We start from the raw sequence: 20,223 nt of genomic DNA on the forward strand, positions 1-20,223 counted from the left end.
GGCAGCAGGAGCAAATTTTTCAAAGCTTCATTAAACAAAATAATACAATATTGATTTAATTTGAAATACCTTAATTTTCAGGAAGTAAGGACTTCCCAGTTTTGGTCAAAGTAAAACTTTCCCCCCTATCTGAATTTAGTGCCTTCCATTTTCACCTTAAATCTCTGTAACCATGCTAATGAAACTACAGCTTTGGAGAAAAATGTTAGTCCCCCCAGATATTCACTTATCGCAGACTAATTTTGAATGTTGCCAATATGTAGGGCTCGACATGAAGCAAGGTTACCCATGAAGATCCGGGTTGAAATTGGTCTTCCGCAACCCAAGCATGTCGTAAAAGGTGATTAATGGGATTGGGTGGTCAGGCTTGCTGACTTGGATGACACATGTCATTGTATCCCAGTTGCGTAGATCGATGCTCATGATGTTGATCACTGGATTGTCTGGTCCAGACTTGATATTTTACAGACCGGCGCAATATAGCTGGAATATTGCTGAGGCCAACGTTAAACAACAAACCAACCCAACGAACCATGAAGCAAGGCAATTCTGAACAGAGTTAACCACAAACTTCAGTTTATGAGAACAAAATAACCAAACAAAGTATTTTTTATGCATATGCTCTTTTAAAAGACTAAGATACTAACAATGCCTGAAAAAATAAAATATTATTTACTTCTTTACATGGTGATCATATTGTGATCTGTTTCTATCTCTGCACTAAGTGCAGCTATCTTCATCTTTACTTCCTCCATCTGAACTAGCTTCCTTTTCCTCCCCGTAACATCCCAGCCCTGAGACACTGCCCTCTGGAGACGGCGCTTCATCTTGGAAGGGGGGATGACTTCAAATGCAAGGGATCTCCGATACTTGCGTCTGCTCATCAAGAGCTCTGGCTGCTTGGTCTTATCTGGCGACTCAAACAATGTCTCCCACATGCGTTCCCCTGGGGCCTTATAGTTCTTGTTTCTGTATAGATCCTCCAGGTTTTCCTCCAAAGCTGCTGCTGCCTTTCTGTAATTCCTTGTCTTTTTGGGCTGTACTTCAGGTACAGCCTTTTCTGGGCTGTCTGAGTTTGGTGAATCTTCTAGAACAACATCATCAGGAGTGTGTGACTGGTAGCGGAAAATCTCCAGAGAACTCCTGCGAGATCGTCTGCTTCTTCGAAGAGCAGATGTTTCTTCTACTTCCTCTTTGTTTTGTTCTGGCTCATTAGCACGAAAGTTTTCACATTCTTGGTGAAGAACAGCTGTTTCCAATGATCTCCGCTTTGGCCTTCCCCGCCTTTTTTGAGCTGGTTCATTAACCACTGTTTCACAATTTTCAATATTAACACATTTTTCCTGAAGGACTGTTACTTCAAGTACTGGTGAATTCACAGAGGCTGCATTTTCACAAACAACTACATCACTGCTGGTGACACTGGTCTGGAGTTTCCAGACGGGTGATTGTGGCTCAGCTTGTTCATCAGGAATGATACTGTTCTGACCAGGTGCTAGGAATGGACTGAAGTCTAGAGACTGTTTTGATACACTTGCAGCTGGCTTCTTTTCAGGAGTTGGCTGCTCTGAGAGATCCTTCCTGAAACTGAATAGTTCAGCCTCTTCAGCAGAACTAGGCAGGACATCAGCAAAGCCAGGCAGGACATCAGAACCTCTTACGACATCAGCAGAAGAACTGGATGTGCCAGCATCATCTCTCTTCCTCCCCCTTCCTCGTTCCTTGACCTTCTTCAAGCTGCCTGTTTTCCTCCTCTTTTTGCCACTGCTTGAAAATTTCTTTGCAAGATTACGGAACAAGTCACACACCTCAGAAGTAATGCTTCGCTCCTTGCTTTTAGGTTCAGGATAAGAGGATGTTCGCTCCATTTCTGGCACATCAGGAGCAGTATTTGATTCGCTCTTTGAATCTTCCCCAGTCTCAGATACACTAACAATATGCTCACTTCCTGGACAGTCCGTACTGGCTGTAATGGAGCCAGGTGAAACTGGATCTCTTGTATCTGGACATTCAGGGTTAAGTGTGTCTTGTTTCCCTAGGGTTACTGGTGTTGACTTGGCATCATGATTTGACTCTTCCAACAAAGGAGTAGGAGTACTGGGTGAATCTATTACATCTTGGTTTGAAGTGGGAGCATATGCTGGTGAGTTCAGGAGAGAGGGGTTAGTGCTGGGCTGACTAAGGACATCCTCCACACAACTGGTGTAGGAGGAGCTTGTGGAGGTCGACCTGTAGCTTCTCACCGACACATTCACATGTCCCACAGACATGAAGGAGCTTCCTGTCATGTCTGAGTCAACTGCGGGACTGCTAGAGATGACTTCTCGAACATCTTGTTTACCTGTGTTATTGCTAGTGTCAATAATACGTCTTGGAGTACCATGCTTAAATGATGGTGTTTGGTCCCATGTGTAATCACTTTTGGTTTTCTCATTGCTACTACGTGACTTGGCTCTCTTTCTCCTTACTAAATCAGAGGCAGATAGTTTATCATACACAAAACCCACAATGGGTGACTCATGAACTGAATCTTGAGAGACATCTGCAGAAATGTCTTCCCCTTTCACTGGCGTCTGCTCAAGCTCTGAAAAGTCCAGAGAGCACCTGAAGCGAATATTTTTATTAAACTTTGCAAGATCAGGTGTACCTATGAGCAAACTGTCCTCGCTATCGTCTTCACAGGAAGGGGGACAACTCTTGTCAACTTGATGATGAGTGATTGGCGTGCCCAGCATAAATGCATCATCAAATCCTCCATCAAATACTTCTTGGGATGGAGTTTGGACACATGGAGAAGCATTGTGACCATGATAACTCAAAAGAGAAGGAGTTTTAGTTCCTGATCTACCCAGACTCCCAGGTTCAGTTAATGTGTGGTACATGGTTGGTGTTGCGAAGTCGCACGGCTCCTCAGAGCAAGGCAGTCTGGGTATCTCTATGTCTGGGCTTTCACACTGACCATAACCCACCATTGTTTTACTACCTTCTGAGCCATCAAACAACACTGGAGTACTTGGAGCATCAGTAGATTCAGCAATATCATTGTTGCTTGCATATTTGATCACTTGAAACCCAATGTTGGATCTTCTAGATTTTCTGGTCCGCCGTGTATCTTCATTAACCTCTACCCAGAAGCTTCCTTTATCATCGTCCTGTGCTAACTGTGATGCACTGAAGACTGACACATTCATATTAGTGATGTTGACGCTCTCTGGGGGATCACCCTCGGGACACTCATTGTCTTCGCAGTTGGCGGTTGGAACTGGGAGAAGGGGAACAGAGGACTGACGATGAAGCCGGATTGACCTCCGCCGACGTGAACGCTTTCCCTCTGTTTCACTCATCATTGGTTTTCTGAAACAATGAACAGACAAAATATATTACCATGATACCTAATAATATTTGTTTTTCAACACTGCCTTCAGCAGTATTTTCAGTTATGATGGCAGCATGTGAATTATCAAGGTTGGATCAACACTTTGACCACACACTTAACCAGTTATTGATATGATAAGCACTGACATGCTATCAATCAAGTCACAGGCTGAACCATTAGTTCCTCTGTACAATCAGCATAGACAGCTGAGGACCATTTCTAATCCTAAGTAAAACTATAGAATCACAATGAAGAAAAGTACACAATAGGTCCAGAAAACTACACTGAAACACCTCTCTATGCAATAAACTGAACTTGTTATCCATAAAGTTGTATGCTTCATGATATATCATTGACTCACCAACTTCTAGAATGCCAATCACACAACTCATGTATGTACTATGTAAATCATGAATGATGATTCATTCTGAGTCAATACATGGTAACCAACATTTAGATGACAGTTTGTTTGTCTCAAACATAATGGAATTTGGACTTGACCATCTTCAGGCAAAAGTTTAGTTTTCACCCTTGCCAAACTAGGCTGGAATTTGGGAGTTTTGTTCTGGGTAGACAAATAAGCCTATGCCCTGTAAAAATTGTAAAGTGAAATTGACATCTGGTTCCTATACTGCCAGGCCGATTTCTGTTGATTACCATGAAAATATATCAACAATTGGGTGGCTATAGATATTCTCAACATCTTTTCATGCTTTTTATCAAGATGCTCAAGTAATTTGAGAAGCTTCATACATAAGACCAGTTTTACAATATATACAGGGCTCCAGATAAGGGACATATCGGCGTATGTACCGATACAATATATGCATGATACGGTAGGAAATAATTAAGAAAACGTAGCAGATACGCACCACAGCAATGGTGTACGGTCTTAGAATCATTTACAGACGTATTTATCTGAAAAAGTTTTGTTTTAATGTTTTTCTACCTGTTTACAAAAGAGTACTGAGTAGCAATGTTGTGGTGCATATATGAAACGAAACACAAGATTACTGATACTCCATTAAATTCCATTCAGTACTCTAAATGTACTCTTAAGTTTTTCCTGTACTCCTATATTAAAAAAATAAGGAGTACGTACTCCTGATGTTGAAAAATTATCTGGAGCCCTGATATATATCTTGATTATCAACCAGCTAGGACACCTTGACTGGATTGCAGCATTTTATTGTGCAATATGATGTGTAAAATCTGGTCAAAAAGAGGCACATACAAGGGTCATAAAGCATATAGCTACTGGTGGAGCTAATATCAAGCCCAGAAACTGTATGATGTTGACTGTTTGATGTTGACTTCACAAACAAGTTAACAAGATAGGACTAGGCAAACAAGTGCTTGATTATCATGATTGTGCGTGTTCAACCATGGGGTAGAAGAAGTTTCAGTCTTTTTTCTTTTGTGTGAAATTAGAATCTGGGCATCATTTATCATCCAATCATAATGCATAAGGGACACCACAGCTTACATCAGTTGAAGGTGAACACGATCAACATGATCAAGATGATAAAACAAACACTTGTAGATATATATATTCCTGCCATAAGACAAATAAAAATATAACTGTAGGTAACACTGACGCACAAACAGAAATGTTAGCAAATCAGTACCTATGGTGATGATCAGGTTGGGGAAACCTTTTATAGGCCGAGCTGGATATTATAGGCCATTCTGCCTATTTTGCTATAGGACGATCGGGCTATATTTGATCATTATTATTATTATTATTATTTCACAAACTATCAATTTCCGCACGAAATGGTTTTATATGATCATATAGATGAATAGTTAATGGACCTCCTCAGCTTGCAGTGTTCACGAATGGTGTTTCAAAGTCACAGGACATTGGGTCTTGTAAGTTTCAGATGTCTGTCTGACCCATTGAAAATGCACAGGACCCATGGAATAAAATTATACACACATTTCAGATTTAATATTTCTTATAATTGACATTGAAATTATTAACAAACATAAGGTTTATAAACAGCAAACAAGTGTCACATGTCACATAAAACAACTTCAGTCAAAGTCATTGTGAAATATACAGTCAGACACTGGGGCCGGCAGGTTGTAGACTTCTGTCTGACCGTTGCCAAATCATTTGCTGCGGTTGTCAGAGGGTCAGACGCTATTCGTAGTCTTTTTGTAACGCAGAACACTGAGCTTGAAGAAAGTAAGTTTTTGGACAAAATAGAAATTTATATCATGTTCAGGAAAAGATGTTTCATTTCAGAACACAATTTTTGCACAGAGTTTCATTTTGAAAACTAAATATCTATGTCATTAATCTTCAGTGAAAATTGTCAAAAATATTATAGACTTATATTCAATAAGCAATTTCCAAACTCCTTTATTATGTGATGAACATGCTCAAAAAGGGTTTGAATGAAAACCTTAGGACATCAAAACTTGAATGATGTTAATATCCTCATGCGGAAATGCACCACTTCAAATTTATTTGATAAATGTCATAATTATAGGCCAATCGGCCTATCACAAAATAGGCAAAACGGCCTATTATATCCCATTTCGGTAGGTTTCCCCAACCTGATCATCATCATGATCATGAGACATATTTGGGAGAAAACCTGCATCGGATTTGGCAATTTTAGAACCACAACGAGGCTGACAAATAATTCACCGATTGTTAAACGTAATACATAATCAAAAGTACATAGAAAGGACTGGAAAGGCACATTTTACATAAATAATAAATCGGTTCCCGGCAGAATAGGTTCAACTTCTGCATAAATATTACTAGGGACAATGCAGGGACAGACGACATTTTGATCGCCTGATCATCGTCTTCTTGTGAGAAAATCTTGAATTTATCCAACTTGTGCTGAAATGCTTGCACATCAAACATTTACTGACTCGAAATGGTGACAATACCAACCTTCTATAATATCTAAATAAACCTCATTTTTGACCAAACATTATATCCACCAGAAAACAAGCAACAACGGCACTTTGAATTTTGTGCAAAACCTGTTCCGGTTCTCAGTTGAACCAATCATATTCAGCAACTTGGTGCGCATGCGCTTGAAAACAATATGGCTGCGCCCATGCACATGCGGCAGTGTTTACGTTGATGTTTTTGTTTATGTTTGGAATTATTGCTTTTTGAATTTAGAAATTGATGATCGTCGAAATGAAAGAGGATAAGCAGAATATGATTGTTTTTCAGGAAATTTATGGATCAACGCCTTTGAAAAAGACTATTTGAGGAAGTCCGACGGTCAACTGTCTGTTGTGGACAGATCACCAAAATACACTTCTGTGTCACAATTCTTTCGAGTGGGTACCTGAACAATTTGGAACCTCGTAGCAACCTGACTCTTGAATAAATATTTTCCACCAATCTGTAATCTGCACAAATATGTGTTGATGTCATAGGACCGCTGCACGACTATTGTCTCAAATACCCAACACAGACCAATTCCAGCCCCTGTAGCAGGATAGTATGCCCAAACCACTAAACCTAAATTAAGTTATTGTTCCGGTAGTTTAGGGGCCTGTGAACCCAAGATCTGTCGTAAATCTCTTTCACATCGGTATTTGAACTACAGGAACAAAATAGATAACATTTCAGTAGAAGTGCATGCATGCAAGCAAACTGTGTATGAACAAAACCATGTTTCTCGTAACAACCTCTCATATAATGCTATCAATCTGCCAATCAAGGTCAATCTGAATCAAATACCGTGTTAATGTCCGAACACCTTAACAGTCATGCTTACTGCACACAAGTGCCACTCAGGGACACACAAAACGACCATAGGCCACAGCGGGAAATTTCATCTAGATCAATTAAAATCTCATAGGTCACAGAGGAAAGTGCCACAGAAGTACTAAACCCTCTCGACATATGCACTGTTTCTTAGACAAACACACACTTCACCAAATCCTTTAGTATTCCGTACACCCAGATTTTGTTTTCATGAAATACATACTTTCCACAGTCATGGCGCAGGAATAGCTGTTTCAGTCACACCATGCACACTGGGACCGTAAAATAAATCCCAGAAGTATGTCATTTCCAACATTTATTAACACATTTGGAAAGAGATGAAATAGTTAACTAATTTAATGTTGCATAATTATTATCATTTCAAATACTCCCTTGTATCAGATCACTGCCAATTAAGTCATGCAAGTGATCTGGTAGTACTGCAATTGCAATCTGTTTTGGCAATGATTGACCAATATTGCATTGATGAATATTTCATTTGTGACTGGTAATGCTTCCAGTGTCAGTCAGCCACCTAATCCGCAACAAAGCATTTCAAGTTAATTTCTCTAAAGCTTTTATATCAAGTGTGACAGTTCCTTAAATTTTCCAATATTTATGCTGATAGAGCTCAATGTTTATCTTGTTTATTTCAAACCAATGCTGTGTTTGCAATATATCAATGACATGTACATGTATATGAAATTGTTTTGTCATTACTAAATATTTTCTAACCTTTAAAGATCTGACATGTTAATGGGATAATATATCACAAGCTAAGTGCAAGTAATTAAACAATTCCAGGAACTGAAGTTTAGGAAACAATTATGAATTTTCATTTGCATAACCGTGATCAAATGTTTTCCATCTAGTAATTCAACGTTAAAAGATGCCACTGTGATATTTTCATTATGACATTGAACAAGTTATGTGTTGTTGTGGAAATGTACAAGGAATTACAATATCAATATTGTTTAATTGTGAACTAAACATTTTCTGTGGGACTAATTATGTAACAGTGGACTAACTATAGTGATAACTAACGATGCTAACAATGGCACATCATAGACTCTCACTGAGACTCCGAAATGAAATATTTTACAGAAAAAAAACAGTTAATAAACATCGATAAAATATAATAAAAACTAAAAGGATCTAGGAGACTTTTTTCATTTTCAGATGAATCTACTTATTTAGACTTCCCAATTGTTATAGACTTCATGTGTTGTATTGTATTAGGCAATGTTTGTTTTGATTTCAGTCAGTGTTTCTACCACAAGGCTACCCTGAGAGTGTGAGTGAGGATTATGTTGCCTACCAAGTCTGGGACACAGTGCAGGTGAATTCTCTATCTTGATTGTTTTGTTGTACAAAATCAGACAATTCAGGTAAAAAATATTAAACCTAATAATCAACCATGATTTTCCCCGAGTCAGGACCAGAGAATCTGGTGATTGTAATTGTAACATCGATCAGTTCCTATGGGGTTTATGGCATTAGAACAGGGACCATGGGTAACCAACTGTACCAACATGATGTATGTAGTTAAACCTTGTGTCCTTGTTTAAACTGAATGTTAGTGAATGAGTGAAGCATGTCTGACATGGATTGTCTGAACATTGAGTGTGCAGTGGGTCACACTGAAACATTATCAGGGCCCACATGCACAAAACAATCTTAGGACAGTCTTAAATCTATGTTAGAGTATGGGGGTCTTAGCACTAAAATCACTTTGTGCATGTGGGCCCAGGATAACTGCCTATTTGCCTCTTACATCTGGATTCATTAAAGATACTGGCAACCTTTCCCCTTTAGCAATGTAAAATTAACTGTAAACTTTCTATAAAGATATATGCATTGTATTTTGTCTTTGGTCTAGAGGTGAACAGTCCACTTCAGCTTGTAAAGCCTTTTCCTGTGTTTTAGACACAGGTAACATGTAATTTCTGAAAATTATAAATGCATGACTTGCTTCTATCCAGGCGTTCGCTAGCAGTATCACAGGTACAATGGCTGCTCAGGCGATGTTGAAGGGAGTTGGTGTTGGGGACAAAACAGCGACGGTGCTGGCTGCTACAATGACCTGGCTGCTGAAAGGTGTTTATGAGACAACAACTGTCTGTATCAAACATTGTAGATAGGATATTGTGGGGGAAACTGATCTCAGTTACCTGCTGGATATACCATGGGAGGAGCAGTGGGGTAGCTCAGCGGTTAAAGTGTTCGCCCATTACACCAAAGGCCCAGGTTTGATTCTCCACAAGGGTACAGTGTGTGAAGCCCGTTTCTGGTGTGCCCACTGTGTGATATCGCTGGAATATTTCTAAAAGCAGAATGGAACCAAACTCGCTGACTCACATGAGAAAACGATCTTCATAATATGGTTGTAACTACCCTAACACTGGCCATTAGTGATATTGGGATGAGTGAGTGAGTGAGTAGTATGGTTTTATGCCGTTTTAGCAATATTCCAGCAATATCACTGCAGGGGGGACACCAAAAATGGGATTCTTTTCATATTTGGTACCTATTGTTCATCCAATCTCAGTGGTGAATCGAACCAAAGATCGGGGGACTTTAACGTCTTCGACGTGACAAGCGAACATTTTAACCACTTGGCTACCCCAACACCCTGCTATTGTGATGCCTAGCAAGAATATCTGGAGCGAATTGCTCATAGTAAAGTACTTGTAATTGCTCCAAATCAAAAGAAAAGGCCTCACTTATATTATTTATGTTTCAAGCAGATGCTGTTTATGTCATTGATGCTTTCAATGTTCTTCAATGTTTGACATGTCAGGTTAAAATATGAAATAAATAGTTGGTTTGGCCGTCATGAAGAATATCTGTTACAAGAAACGTAACCCAGTCAGTTAGTGGATTAGGGATTTTTTCATTTAATGGCTGATGATAGATGAGAGAAATACCACAAGGGACTAATATAGTAAAGCTGTCAATACAATAACGTCAACCTGAGCTAATTTTCATTATTGGGTAGTTGCTGTAAAGCCTTTTGTTTTGAAAGGATATTGTTAAGGTTAAAGGTAGAATTTATTTATGTCAACACAGAGTTTTGGAGTATATTCCTACACCTCCATCTTGATATGTGTTGTGTTCCTCATAATAAAAAAGTTGACATCCATAAATTCTCACCTTGTATGTGTATCACTTCTAAATGCCATTTAGGACAGTGGGGTAGCCTAGTGGTTAAAGCTCTCGATTGTTATGGCAAAGACCCATGTTCGATTTCCCACATGGGTACAATGTGTGAATCCCATTTCTGGTGTTCTTCACTGTGATATTGCTGGAATATTGCTTAAATCGGCGTAAAACAAACCTCACTCACTTTCTCTAAATGCCATTCAAAGGCGATGTTGTAAATGTGTGACTGTACTGACTACTGTTGTTGCTGCAGATGGGACTGGGATGCTGGGACGCATCGTCTTTGCCTGGATACAGGGGTGAGACTGCTTCTCCTTCTGTACAATCCAGGTGTAGTCTAGTGATCAAAGTGTACATCTGCCAAAGAGCCTTGGATCGATTCCCCAAACTGGGATAAAGTCCATTTCACATGTCTCTTGTCATTTCTTACACATCGCAGAAAGCAGTACATAACCAGTTGTGCTCATTCAGAAATTATTGTTACCCGTTAAGATCCGGCAATTGGTCTTTGACAACCCATTCTTGTCGTAAGAATATCAGGTGGTCAGTTTAGCCGACTTAGTTGACACATGTCATCTTATCCCAACTGCGTAAATCAATGCTCATGCTGTTGATCACTGGATTGTCTGGTCCAGGCTCGATTATTTACAGACTGCCGCCATATAGCTGGAATATGGCTGAGAAGAGCTTCAAACAACAAACAGAGACTGGTTTGATTGCATGAACTTTTCACAGATAACAATGTAACGAGATTATTTGATGATTGTCGTAAAGCTGAAAATTTAATGACTGTGCTCATATACATCGAACTAGCCATCTATAAAATACCTTTGCAATACCTATTGACGTAACGTGCACTCATCAGAGACAGTCAATTCATAACTGTCATATCTATTATGAAATGCAGCATGGAAGTGGTGCTTTGCTTGACTTATCTAGATTATTGTATTTGTTTGTTTCCAGTACAAATCTTGACTGTGACGCAAAAAGATGGAGGTAGGATCTGTTAGAATATAATTTTGATTTGGTATTTGTTTTGTCTTGCCAACGATTGAAGGTTTAAAGAATATGCAAAAACACTGAACTATGAACACGATGAGACAGAGACATCCATTTGTTGATATTCCAGAGTTAAGATATTATTTTGAAAAAATGAGAAATTAAATCAAAATACTGAAATATCTTTGAACATGTTGAATACAAGGTTTCTTTTCTTACTTTTGTCAGGGGTGGCCCAATCATATATCGTTCAGTTACATCATGGCAGTTCATTGTGCAGAGTTATGTCCCTTTAGCACACCGAAAACATATGGTTGTAAGTTCAAATCCTGGCATGACTTGATATATTATTCTGGGTTTTTCTGCAAAATATCTGCTATGTTAAACACAGCATGGTCAGGTTTCCTTCCATGTCAAAGTGACATGCTGTGATATAACCGAAATACTGCTTTAAGACAGCATTAAAAGTCTGGCTTACATTCTACATGTCTGATCTAAATGTATGTGCAAAATATTTTGAACTTTGATGGATAAGTGAACTGTATGCTGTTTTTTTTCAAATCAGCAGGTGTTGCTGTGATTCAGATTTACACTTCTATAGACACCGACACCTAATGGATCCATGTGTGATACATTTAAATATTTTCTAAACATTTAAATTATTGTCCAAAGACCAGGTTTGGTGATGGCCATTTTTAGCTAAACCTTGATATTTGTCCTTCTTCCATTTTCTACTGTATAAATTTCTTTTGAAACTTTTTGAAGGCTGGAAATGAGAGGGATACACCAGTGTGATATCATGTCTACTTGTGTTGACAGGTTGTTTGCAGATATCCTAAACGACTTTGCAATATTCCTGGAAATACTGGCACCGAACTTTCCCGGCATTACTTCACCCCCATAGTGTGCGTGGCAGGTGTGTGCAAGGTCAGTGGCAGGTCGTATATGTCTAGTTTTTGTCGTTTCAAGATGAATGAAACACATTATTGTGTTGCACCTGTGTTTAATCTAACACCTGGTTGGTTTTGTCTGCAGTCGGTGGTTGGTGTGGCAGGGGGCGCCACTAGAGCTGCTCTAACGCAGCATCAGGCTCGCAGAAACAACATGGCGGATGTGTCAGCTAAAGATGGCAGCCAGGTAATGCTTTTCGATCAGATGGTATCAGAATGGAAATATTTTGCTTGAATATATTTTCTGAAATGAATTGTTCTGTTTGATTTTAGTATGATCATAAAGTATACTGTTAATCAAACTTATCAATCATCATGAGGAGCATGTTTGCGGAAAGGACAGACACTAAAAACCATTACCATACTAAACTGCCACCAGCGAGTGACTCTTGTGTTAGGCAGCAGTCAGTTATATAGTACTCAACTTTTGATAGAGATAGGGATTATCACACATGTCATTCTGTTTACTCATAAACGTGACATGTTTTGAGAATCTGTTATGTGTATCAGGGAAAGATAAAAATATCCCTATCAAAACAGGAACAGTATAACACAGTCATGGCTAAAACTACAAAGAACCTTGGTTCAAAGAGTCTCACATTGAAGAGGTACTTTGTGATATGGAGGGTAATCATTTTCTTTTCTTATATCCCTATATTATCATTGAAATACTTTTCTTTCAGATTTGGTTCTGACATATTCATGTGGTATTTTTGCAGGAAACACTTGTAAATCTGGCAGCCCTTATTTGTAATCTAGTGCTGGTTCCCATGGTAACTGGTCATCAATTGTAAGTATTAGTTTCTTTAAGTCTTGTGTTGTGTTTTTCTAAAGATATGTTATATCATAGCAGTAATATCTTTTTGCACTGTGATATGGTTCTCTAAGTGGTTTAGTATAACCAACCTATGGATGTTATGTGCATTTGTGATGTGGTTGCATATTTGGTTTAGTGGCAAATATGGATGTTATATACTGTGTTGCAGTGTGATATGGTTGCACATATGGTTTAGTGGTAAAATATGGATGTTATATACTGTGTTGCAGTGATATGGTTGCACATATGGTTTAGTGGTAAAATATGGATGTTATATACTGTGTTGCAGTGATATGGTTGCACATATGGTTTAGTGGTAAAATATGGATGTTATACACTGTGTTGCAGTGATATGGTTGCAGTTTAGATATGGTTGCACATATGGTTTTAGTGGTATAATATGGATGTGAGACACTGTGTTGCAGTGATATGGTTGCTCATATGGTTTTAGTGGTATAATATGGATGTGAGACACTGTGTTGCATTGATATGGTTACACATATGGTTTTAGTGGTATTATATGGATGTTACCTATTGCGTTGCAGTGATATGGTTGCACATATTGTTTTAGTGGTATAATATGGATGTGAGATACTGTGTTGCAGTGATATGGTTGCACATATTGTTTAGTGGTAAAATATGGATGTTACCTATTGCGTTGCAGTGATATGGTTGCACATATGGTTTTAGTGGTAAAGTATGGATGTTATACACATGTTTCAGTGATATGGTTGCACATGTGGTTTAGTGGTGAAATGTGGATGTTACCTATTGTGTTCCAGTATCATATGGATGTTATATCTGGTATTCACTGCTGTTCATCTGTATGCCAACTACTCAGCTGTTACATCAGTTGTCATGGAAACATTAAACCAAGCCCGTCTCCATATTCTACTACAGTCATATTTCAAGTCAGCAGAGATTCCCTCCATCCGTAGAGTAAACAAACAAGAACCTGTCATATTTGGTGAGTGGTGGACATCAACCAAGAGTTACAAGTATACCATCAGACTAGTCATTAGGATAACAGTCTGACTGGATTACAAGTATACCATCAGACTAGTCATTAGGGATAGCAGTCTGACTGGATTGTATTTGTTTGTTTGTTTGTTGTTGTTCAATGCCACACTCAGCAATATTCCAGCTATATTGTAACCGCCTCCGTGGTGTAGTGGTTAGAGCGTCCACCCGGAGAGCGGAAGGTCGCGGGTTTCGATCCCCAACCGCGTCATACCAAAAGACGTTAAAATATGGTACTTGTTGGTACCTGCCTGGCGCTCGGCATTAATGGGTACAACAAGGACTGGTCGGCTCGGAGTCAGTATGTGTCTGAGTTGGGTATGCATGCTTCACTGCGGCATGGTATCTCAGTGGGCTAGCACTATAAAACCAGCTTAAGTCTGGGCTAGTACAAGCAGCTGCACATACACATACACACACCGTCATATGAGCGAAATATTCTCAAGCACGGCGTTAAACCCAATTTCACCTCACCTCCAGCTATATGGCAGCGGACTGTCAATAATCAATTCTGGACCAGACAATCCAGTGATCATCAATATACTCAATTAAGATACAATGACATGTGTCAACCAAGTCAGCGAGCCTGACCACCCTTATGGCAAGCATGGGTTGCTGAAGGTCAATTCTAACCCAGATGTTCACAGGTGTGATTGGTTTGTAACCATGTTGTAAATGCCCATACATCAAACACACTTATACATAGAAAGAACACACAGAGAAAGGGACAGCCAGGTGTTCAAGAAGCATGTGCACAAGTGCCAACAAAGTTATTGATTCATTTACCTGTGCTGTGCCGTCTCCATCCTTTCTCCCGCCGTGATATTGCTGGAATATTGCTAAAAGCGGCGTAAAACCAAAGTCACTCACTCACTCCATCCTATCTATGCACACCTGGCTGTTCCTCTCTTTGTAGTGAACTGTGTCAATATTTCAGTGATAGTTTGTTAAACAACTTTCTTATTTTTAGTACATAGTTTCTGCAAAATCACTGTTTCATTGAGTATTATATGTTTATTAGTTTTCAAGTTAGATTGCATTTCATCGGTCCGCTTTTCAGCCAAATGGACTATAATCCATCAGTGTATATTGTTATATATACTGGACAAAATAAGTTAGGGATATTGGTATTTTTATGATTGATATTTTATCAGTGTGTCTGTCAATGAATGAATAGATCATTATTCATAATTTCAAAATTTACATATATCCCTAACTATTTTTGTCCAGTATACATGCAGTAATCTTGATCACATGACCCAGTTTTACCTCATTCTGTACTTTGGAATAAATATGGTATCCAAAAATCATCTATTTCATCGTCTTTCTTTCTTTGATTTTAGCAATAAAAAGGAAGATTTCTATCAAACTGGGGTCATCTTTAAGTGATGTTTGTAAAAAGTAAGTATTTCAGTAAGAGCTCTTAAATCGTGTATTATTTTGGTGGCCTAAATGACCTTTTGATTTAGCTGGAATTGTTGGAGGTCACTTGTCATATTTTTTTGAAGGCCCATATTGCCTTCACTGACTTTAGGCTGTGTTTGTATAATTGTAATATTTTCATGACTGCAGGGCTTTGTGGTGTCATTGTACTTAGCCGAGTACGTTTGTTCAAAATTGCTTCTGTTCACCCAGCAGTGAATGGGTACCCGGTGGGATAAGTCATATGACTGTTAACCTTCAGTGCCTCAGAGGCAGCATGGTTTAACCAGGTTAACAATGCCTGTAGCATGGACAAGGGTGTGGATACAGGTGCCATATAATGTCCATTATTATTATTGTATAATAGCCCCTATGATATGAAATCATTCCTGTATGTTTCAGGCATTATGGGTGATTTGAACCATAAGCTGCAATGTGAAGCTCTGCAGTTTTTCTTGAGAAGGAGGTTACATTCTTGTTTTAGGGCCCAGTTACTTGACAATGAATCAAACATTGAATGGTTATGTTCATTGATGTTGTTTTCAGAATGCATGATCTAGATGTGCTGGAGAGTATATACAGGCAAGGACGGTATATGTTAGCACTCAACAGGCAGAAAAGTGAGTAACATTAAATTCATAACTAAATTACCATTGATTGTTCTTTCGTGAAGGGGCAGGGTGTAGCATTAAATTTGTCACTGGTGTAAAGCCCATTTATGGTGTCCCCCACAATGACGTTGCTGGAAAATTACTTATTCCCTATTTTGTGAAGGTATTTTGGTTTATGTGTACAGTGTGGTGTCTGATACAATGTGACCTAAGGAAACTGGTGCCTTGTCTACGTTTTTATGTAATTTTTTAAAAAATTGTAAAAAAATACTAAAAAAAAAGAAAGAAAAGTTTTTGATACATTTAGATACAGTAGAAACGGATAGAACAGACATGCATAGAGTGAACAAAGGGATACAACTCTGTTACACAATCCCTGATCTTAGAATGATATGTAGATAACTACTGGCAAACAAGGATAAGTTGAGCTCCAACCTGACAACTGACCCGTATTAGCATGTATGAGTACCGCCCACTCGCGCTTGCCATTGTGAATTGTGAGCGAAGGGGCCCCAGGTTGTTCGCGATCAAGTGTAGTGCTACTCTGACCACGTGAGTCTTATGAGCAAGGTGTGGCAGCTATGTGCGGAATCAATTTCATCGTCATGCACTAGCCTACATCTGCTCTACCTTTCACAAACCAAATTGGTTTGCTCATTGCTGTGCTCTGCCTACTTCTCGTAAACGCATTCTTTGTGCCGGTCCAGCTTATCCTTGTTTGCCAGTAACTCTTGACAGTGAATTAACCTGTGCAGCTAAGGCGTATTTTGTCACCAAGCCCATCTGCTGCTTGAAGATCCATGTAAGAACTGGTCTTCAGCAACCCATGCTTGTCATAAGCTCGGGTGGTCAGGCTTGCTGACTTGGTGCCTACAGGTGATCTCATCCCAATAGCGTAGATCGATGCTCATGCTGTTGATCACTGGATTGTCTGGTCCAGACTTGATTATTTACAGACCGCCGCCATATAGCTGGAATATGGCTGCATGTGGAGTTAAACAACAAACAAAAGAATGAAACCCTCATGGCTGTGTGTCCGGAGTCTGACAACAGTGTTGGTGTGTGTGCGGAGACTGACAACAGTGTTGGTGTGTGTCCGGAGACTGACAACAGTGTTAGTGTGTGTCTGGAGACTGACAACAGTGTTGGTGTGTGACAACAGTCCGAGACTGTGTGTGTCCGGACTGACAACAGTGTTGGTGTGTGTCCGAGACTGACAACTTGGTGTGTGTCGAGTGTTGGTGTGTGTCTGAGACTGACAACAGTGTTGGTGTGTGTCCGGAGACTGACTGACAACAGTGTTGGTGTGTGTCCGGAGACTGACAACAGTGTTGGTGTGTGTCCGAGACTGACAACAGCCTTGGTGTTGACAACAGTGTTGTGTGTGTCAGTGTTGGTGTGTCGGAGACTGACAACAGTGTTGGTGTGTGTCCGGAGACTGACAACAGTGTTGGTGTGTGTCCGGAGACTGACAACAGTGTTGGTGTGTGTCCGGAGACTGACAACAGTGTTGGTGTGTGTCCGGAGACTGACAACAGTGTTGGTGTGTGTCCGGAGACTGACAACAGTGACAACAGTGACAACAGTGTGTGTCAACAGTGGGTGTCTGACAACAGTGTGTTGGTGTGTGTCCGGAGACTGACAACAGTGTTGGTGTGTGTCCAGAGACTGACAACAGTGTTGGTGTGTGTCCGGAGTCTGACAACAGTGTTGGTGTGTGTCCGGAGACTGACAACAGTGTTGGTGTGTGTTTCAGATTGTGTTTACATTGTCCTGCATGAAGACAGCACTGTCACAGACCAGGTCCAGAGTTTGGTGCAGGCTGAGGTGATAGAGTATGTGGCTAATAATCTCCAGGACAAACAGGTACAATACTTTCTCAATTCACTTAGTCAGTATAATCTTCACAAAACTGTTCATTCAGTCCATATTTGAAGATCATGATAATAGCATTAAAGTAACATCTTACTGCATTCAGAAATGGAGTTGGAAAACATATTGACATTTCTCAAACATATTCTGATTACATATCCTGTAGAAACACTATTCCACATAATAATTTAAAAACCTTATTTGTTAAAACTGCTTATGCTTTCACAGAACAAATTTTTATTGTCCTTGATCTACGTTTGTTTCAGAATCTGAGTATAGAAATGCAGGAAATTGCTGCTGGTATGATAGAAGGTGAGTGTAACAACAAGAGATATGTGCCGTTAAACAAGTTGTAAATCACTGTTATTTTCTCTGAATGCTGCAGTACTCTATCTGTCATAATTCCCACAAGATGACCAGAATATTTTGTCAGCTTCAGTACTAATACTGTCATACTGATTACTAGATTCCTGAATACCATGTAGATTGCAGTACTATAACTGTGATAATGTCACTATGGTCCTGAATAAATTGTGAGCTGCAGATGCCCACTACAGCATTAAACAATTCACTCACTCACTCTCTTCTCTCCAGACAACATTCACAAGATCCTGCAGGTATCCTACAAGCTGGTTGCCATGGTTCCTGCACTCCTCCACCAGATGGCGCTGCAGGGCTGGGACACACAGAAGGCGCTGTTTGGGGCAGACGAGTGGCGGGCACACTGGGACTTCACGCATGGCTTGGAAAGGAAGAAGGACTTCTGAGCAAGACACCATTGATAAAACAGTCCATTTCATTTTAAAGAGATGATCCAGTATGTGACATTTTACTCATGAGGAGATCTTGGATGGATATCATTTCCAAATGGTCCTCAAGGTTGTTTTGGGCTGAGAACTAAAACAAGGGTTTAATTTATTTCAAATAAAAGGCAGCATAAACATTTCCGTAATATCTAAAAGCAATCTCATGTTGACGATGTAAGTATGTGTTTTAGAATCAATATTAAATAGTGAAGATGCCTGGAAAAGATGAGTATATATTGCCAGACCAGTGGCACTGTCACACATAAAGGCAACTCCAGCTGTTCACCTGAAAATACTCTGGAACCTATAGTACATGTCAAAATAATAATAATTGCACTGGAGAAAGATGTTGAAAGAACTAAAACAATGACATCTAACTACTGTTGTGTTTTTATGTATGTATATTAAATGCCATTATGTCATTTGAATGTGTTTTGTTTTATTACTGATTCCTTGACATCTTGATACCTATTGACAAGTGACAAGTTTATTGTCCCCCGCCGCAACGCGGAATGGGGGACTATGTATTCAGTGGCGTCCGTAAGTACGTCCCGATTCTTGTTAACGCGATATCTCATGAACTAGTGTACCCAATGTCTTCAAATTTGGTGACAGCCTACATTGGGAGATTATGCAGACACCAGTCGATTTGGGTGACCTTGACCTTATTTTCAAGGTCACCACGACACTTTGGCCACTTTTCAAACTCTTGTTAACGCGATATCTCGGTTGTACCCAATGTCTTCAAATTTGGTGACAGCCTACATTGGGGGATTACGCAGACACCAGTTTATTTTGGTGACCTTGACCTTCTCTTCAAGGTCATCATGACACTTTGCACGCTTTTAACTCTTGTTAACGCGATATTTCATGGACTGTTGTACCCAATGTCTTCAAATTTGGTGACAGCCTACATTGGGGGATTTCACAGACACCAGTTTATTTAGGTGACCTTGACCTTATTTTCAAGGTCCCCACGACACTTTGAACACTTTTCAAACTCTTCTTAACATGGCATCTCATGGACTGTTGTACCCAATGTCTTCAAATTTGTCGACAGCCTACATTGGGGGATTACGCAGACACCAGTTGATTTTGGGTGACCTTGACCTTATCTTCAAGGTCACCACGACACTTTGCACGCTATTTAAAGGCGATATCTCATAAAACATTGCACCCAATGTTTTCAAGTATGTTGACAGCCTACATTGGGTGATTATGCAGACACCAGTCAATTCAGGCATCTTGTATGTGACCCAAAAATAAAAAGTAGTAAATATAGATATTCCATTCTTTAGCGGCAGGGGACATTGCCATATCAGTGGCAAACACTTGTTAGTATTTGGGGCCACGTGACCCATATTGCTAATACATAATAACTGCACACAGTGCACATGCCGGTTTATCATTCATTCACAAATAATATCAAATTGGCAATTT

The 20,223-nt window shown here is 39.5% G+C and overlaps 2 protein-coding genes across 2 annotated transcripts; one reads left to right on the forward strand and one right to left on the reverse strand.

The window, feature by feature from the left end:
* Positions 1 to 591: 591 nt before the first annotated feature.
* LOC124279003 lies at positions 592 to 6,400 on the reverse strand. The gene is made up of 2 exons (XM_046714796.1): positions 6,291 to 6,400; positions 592 to 3,354 (listed from the first exon to the last, which is right to left on the reverse strand). The coding sequence occupies exon 2, from the start codon at positions 3,345 to 3,347 to the stop codon at positions 681 to 683; it is 2,667 nt and encodes an 888-aa protein (XP_046570752.1). The 5' UTR covers positions 3,348 to 3,354; positions 6,291 to 6,400; the 3' UTR covers positions 592 to 680.
* A 37-nt stretch (positions 6,401 to 6,437) lies between these two features.
* LOC124279004 (RUS family member 1-like) lies at positions 6,438 to 19,207 on the forward strand. Its single transcript, XM_046714797.1, is given in 16 exon segments — positions 6,438 to 6,603; positions 6,606 to 6,691; positions 8,386 to 8,463; positions 9,107 to 9,221; positions 10,540 to 10,585; positions 11,250 to 11,282; positions 12,105 to 12,168; positions 12,171 to 12,212; positions 12,321 to 12,422; positions 12,955 to 13,025; positions 13,835 to 14,019; positions 15,416 to 15,473; positions 16,041 to 16,114; positions 17,862 to 17,971; positions 18,244 to 18,289; positions 18,572 to 19,207. Coding segments are annotated over 16 exon segments (1,353 nt in total). The 5' UTR covers positions 6,438 to 6,533; the 3' UTR covers positions 18,745 to 19,207.
* Positions 19,208 to 20,223: the final 1,016 nt, after the last annotated feature.

Source organism: Haliotis rubra, unplaced genomic scaffold (assembly GCF_003918875.1).
Source record: "Haliotis rubra isolate DU_JTF1 unplaced genomic scaffold, ASM391887v1 Scf244, whole genome shotgun sequence".
Classification (NCBI taxonomy): Eukaryota; Metazoa; Mollusca; class Gastropoda; order Lepetellida; family Haliotidae; genus Haliotis; species Haliotis rubra.

Coding starts and splice junctions, on each gene's coding strand:
- LOC124279003 (XM_046714796.1), bottom strand. CDS start 3,347: ATGATGAGTGAAACAGAGGGAAAGCGTTCACGTCGGCGGAGGTCAATC.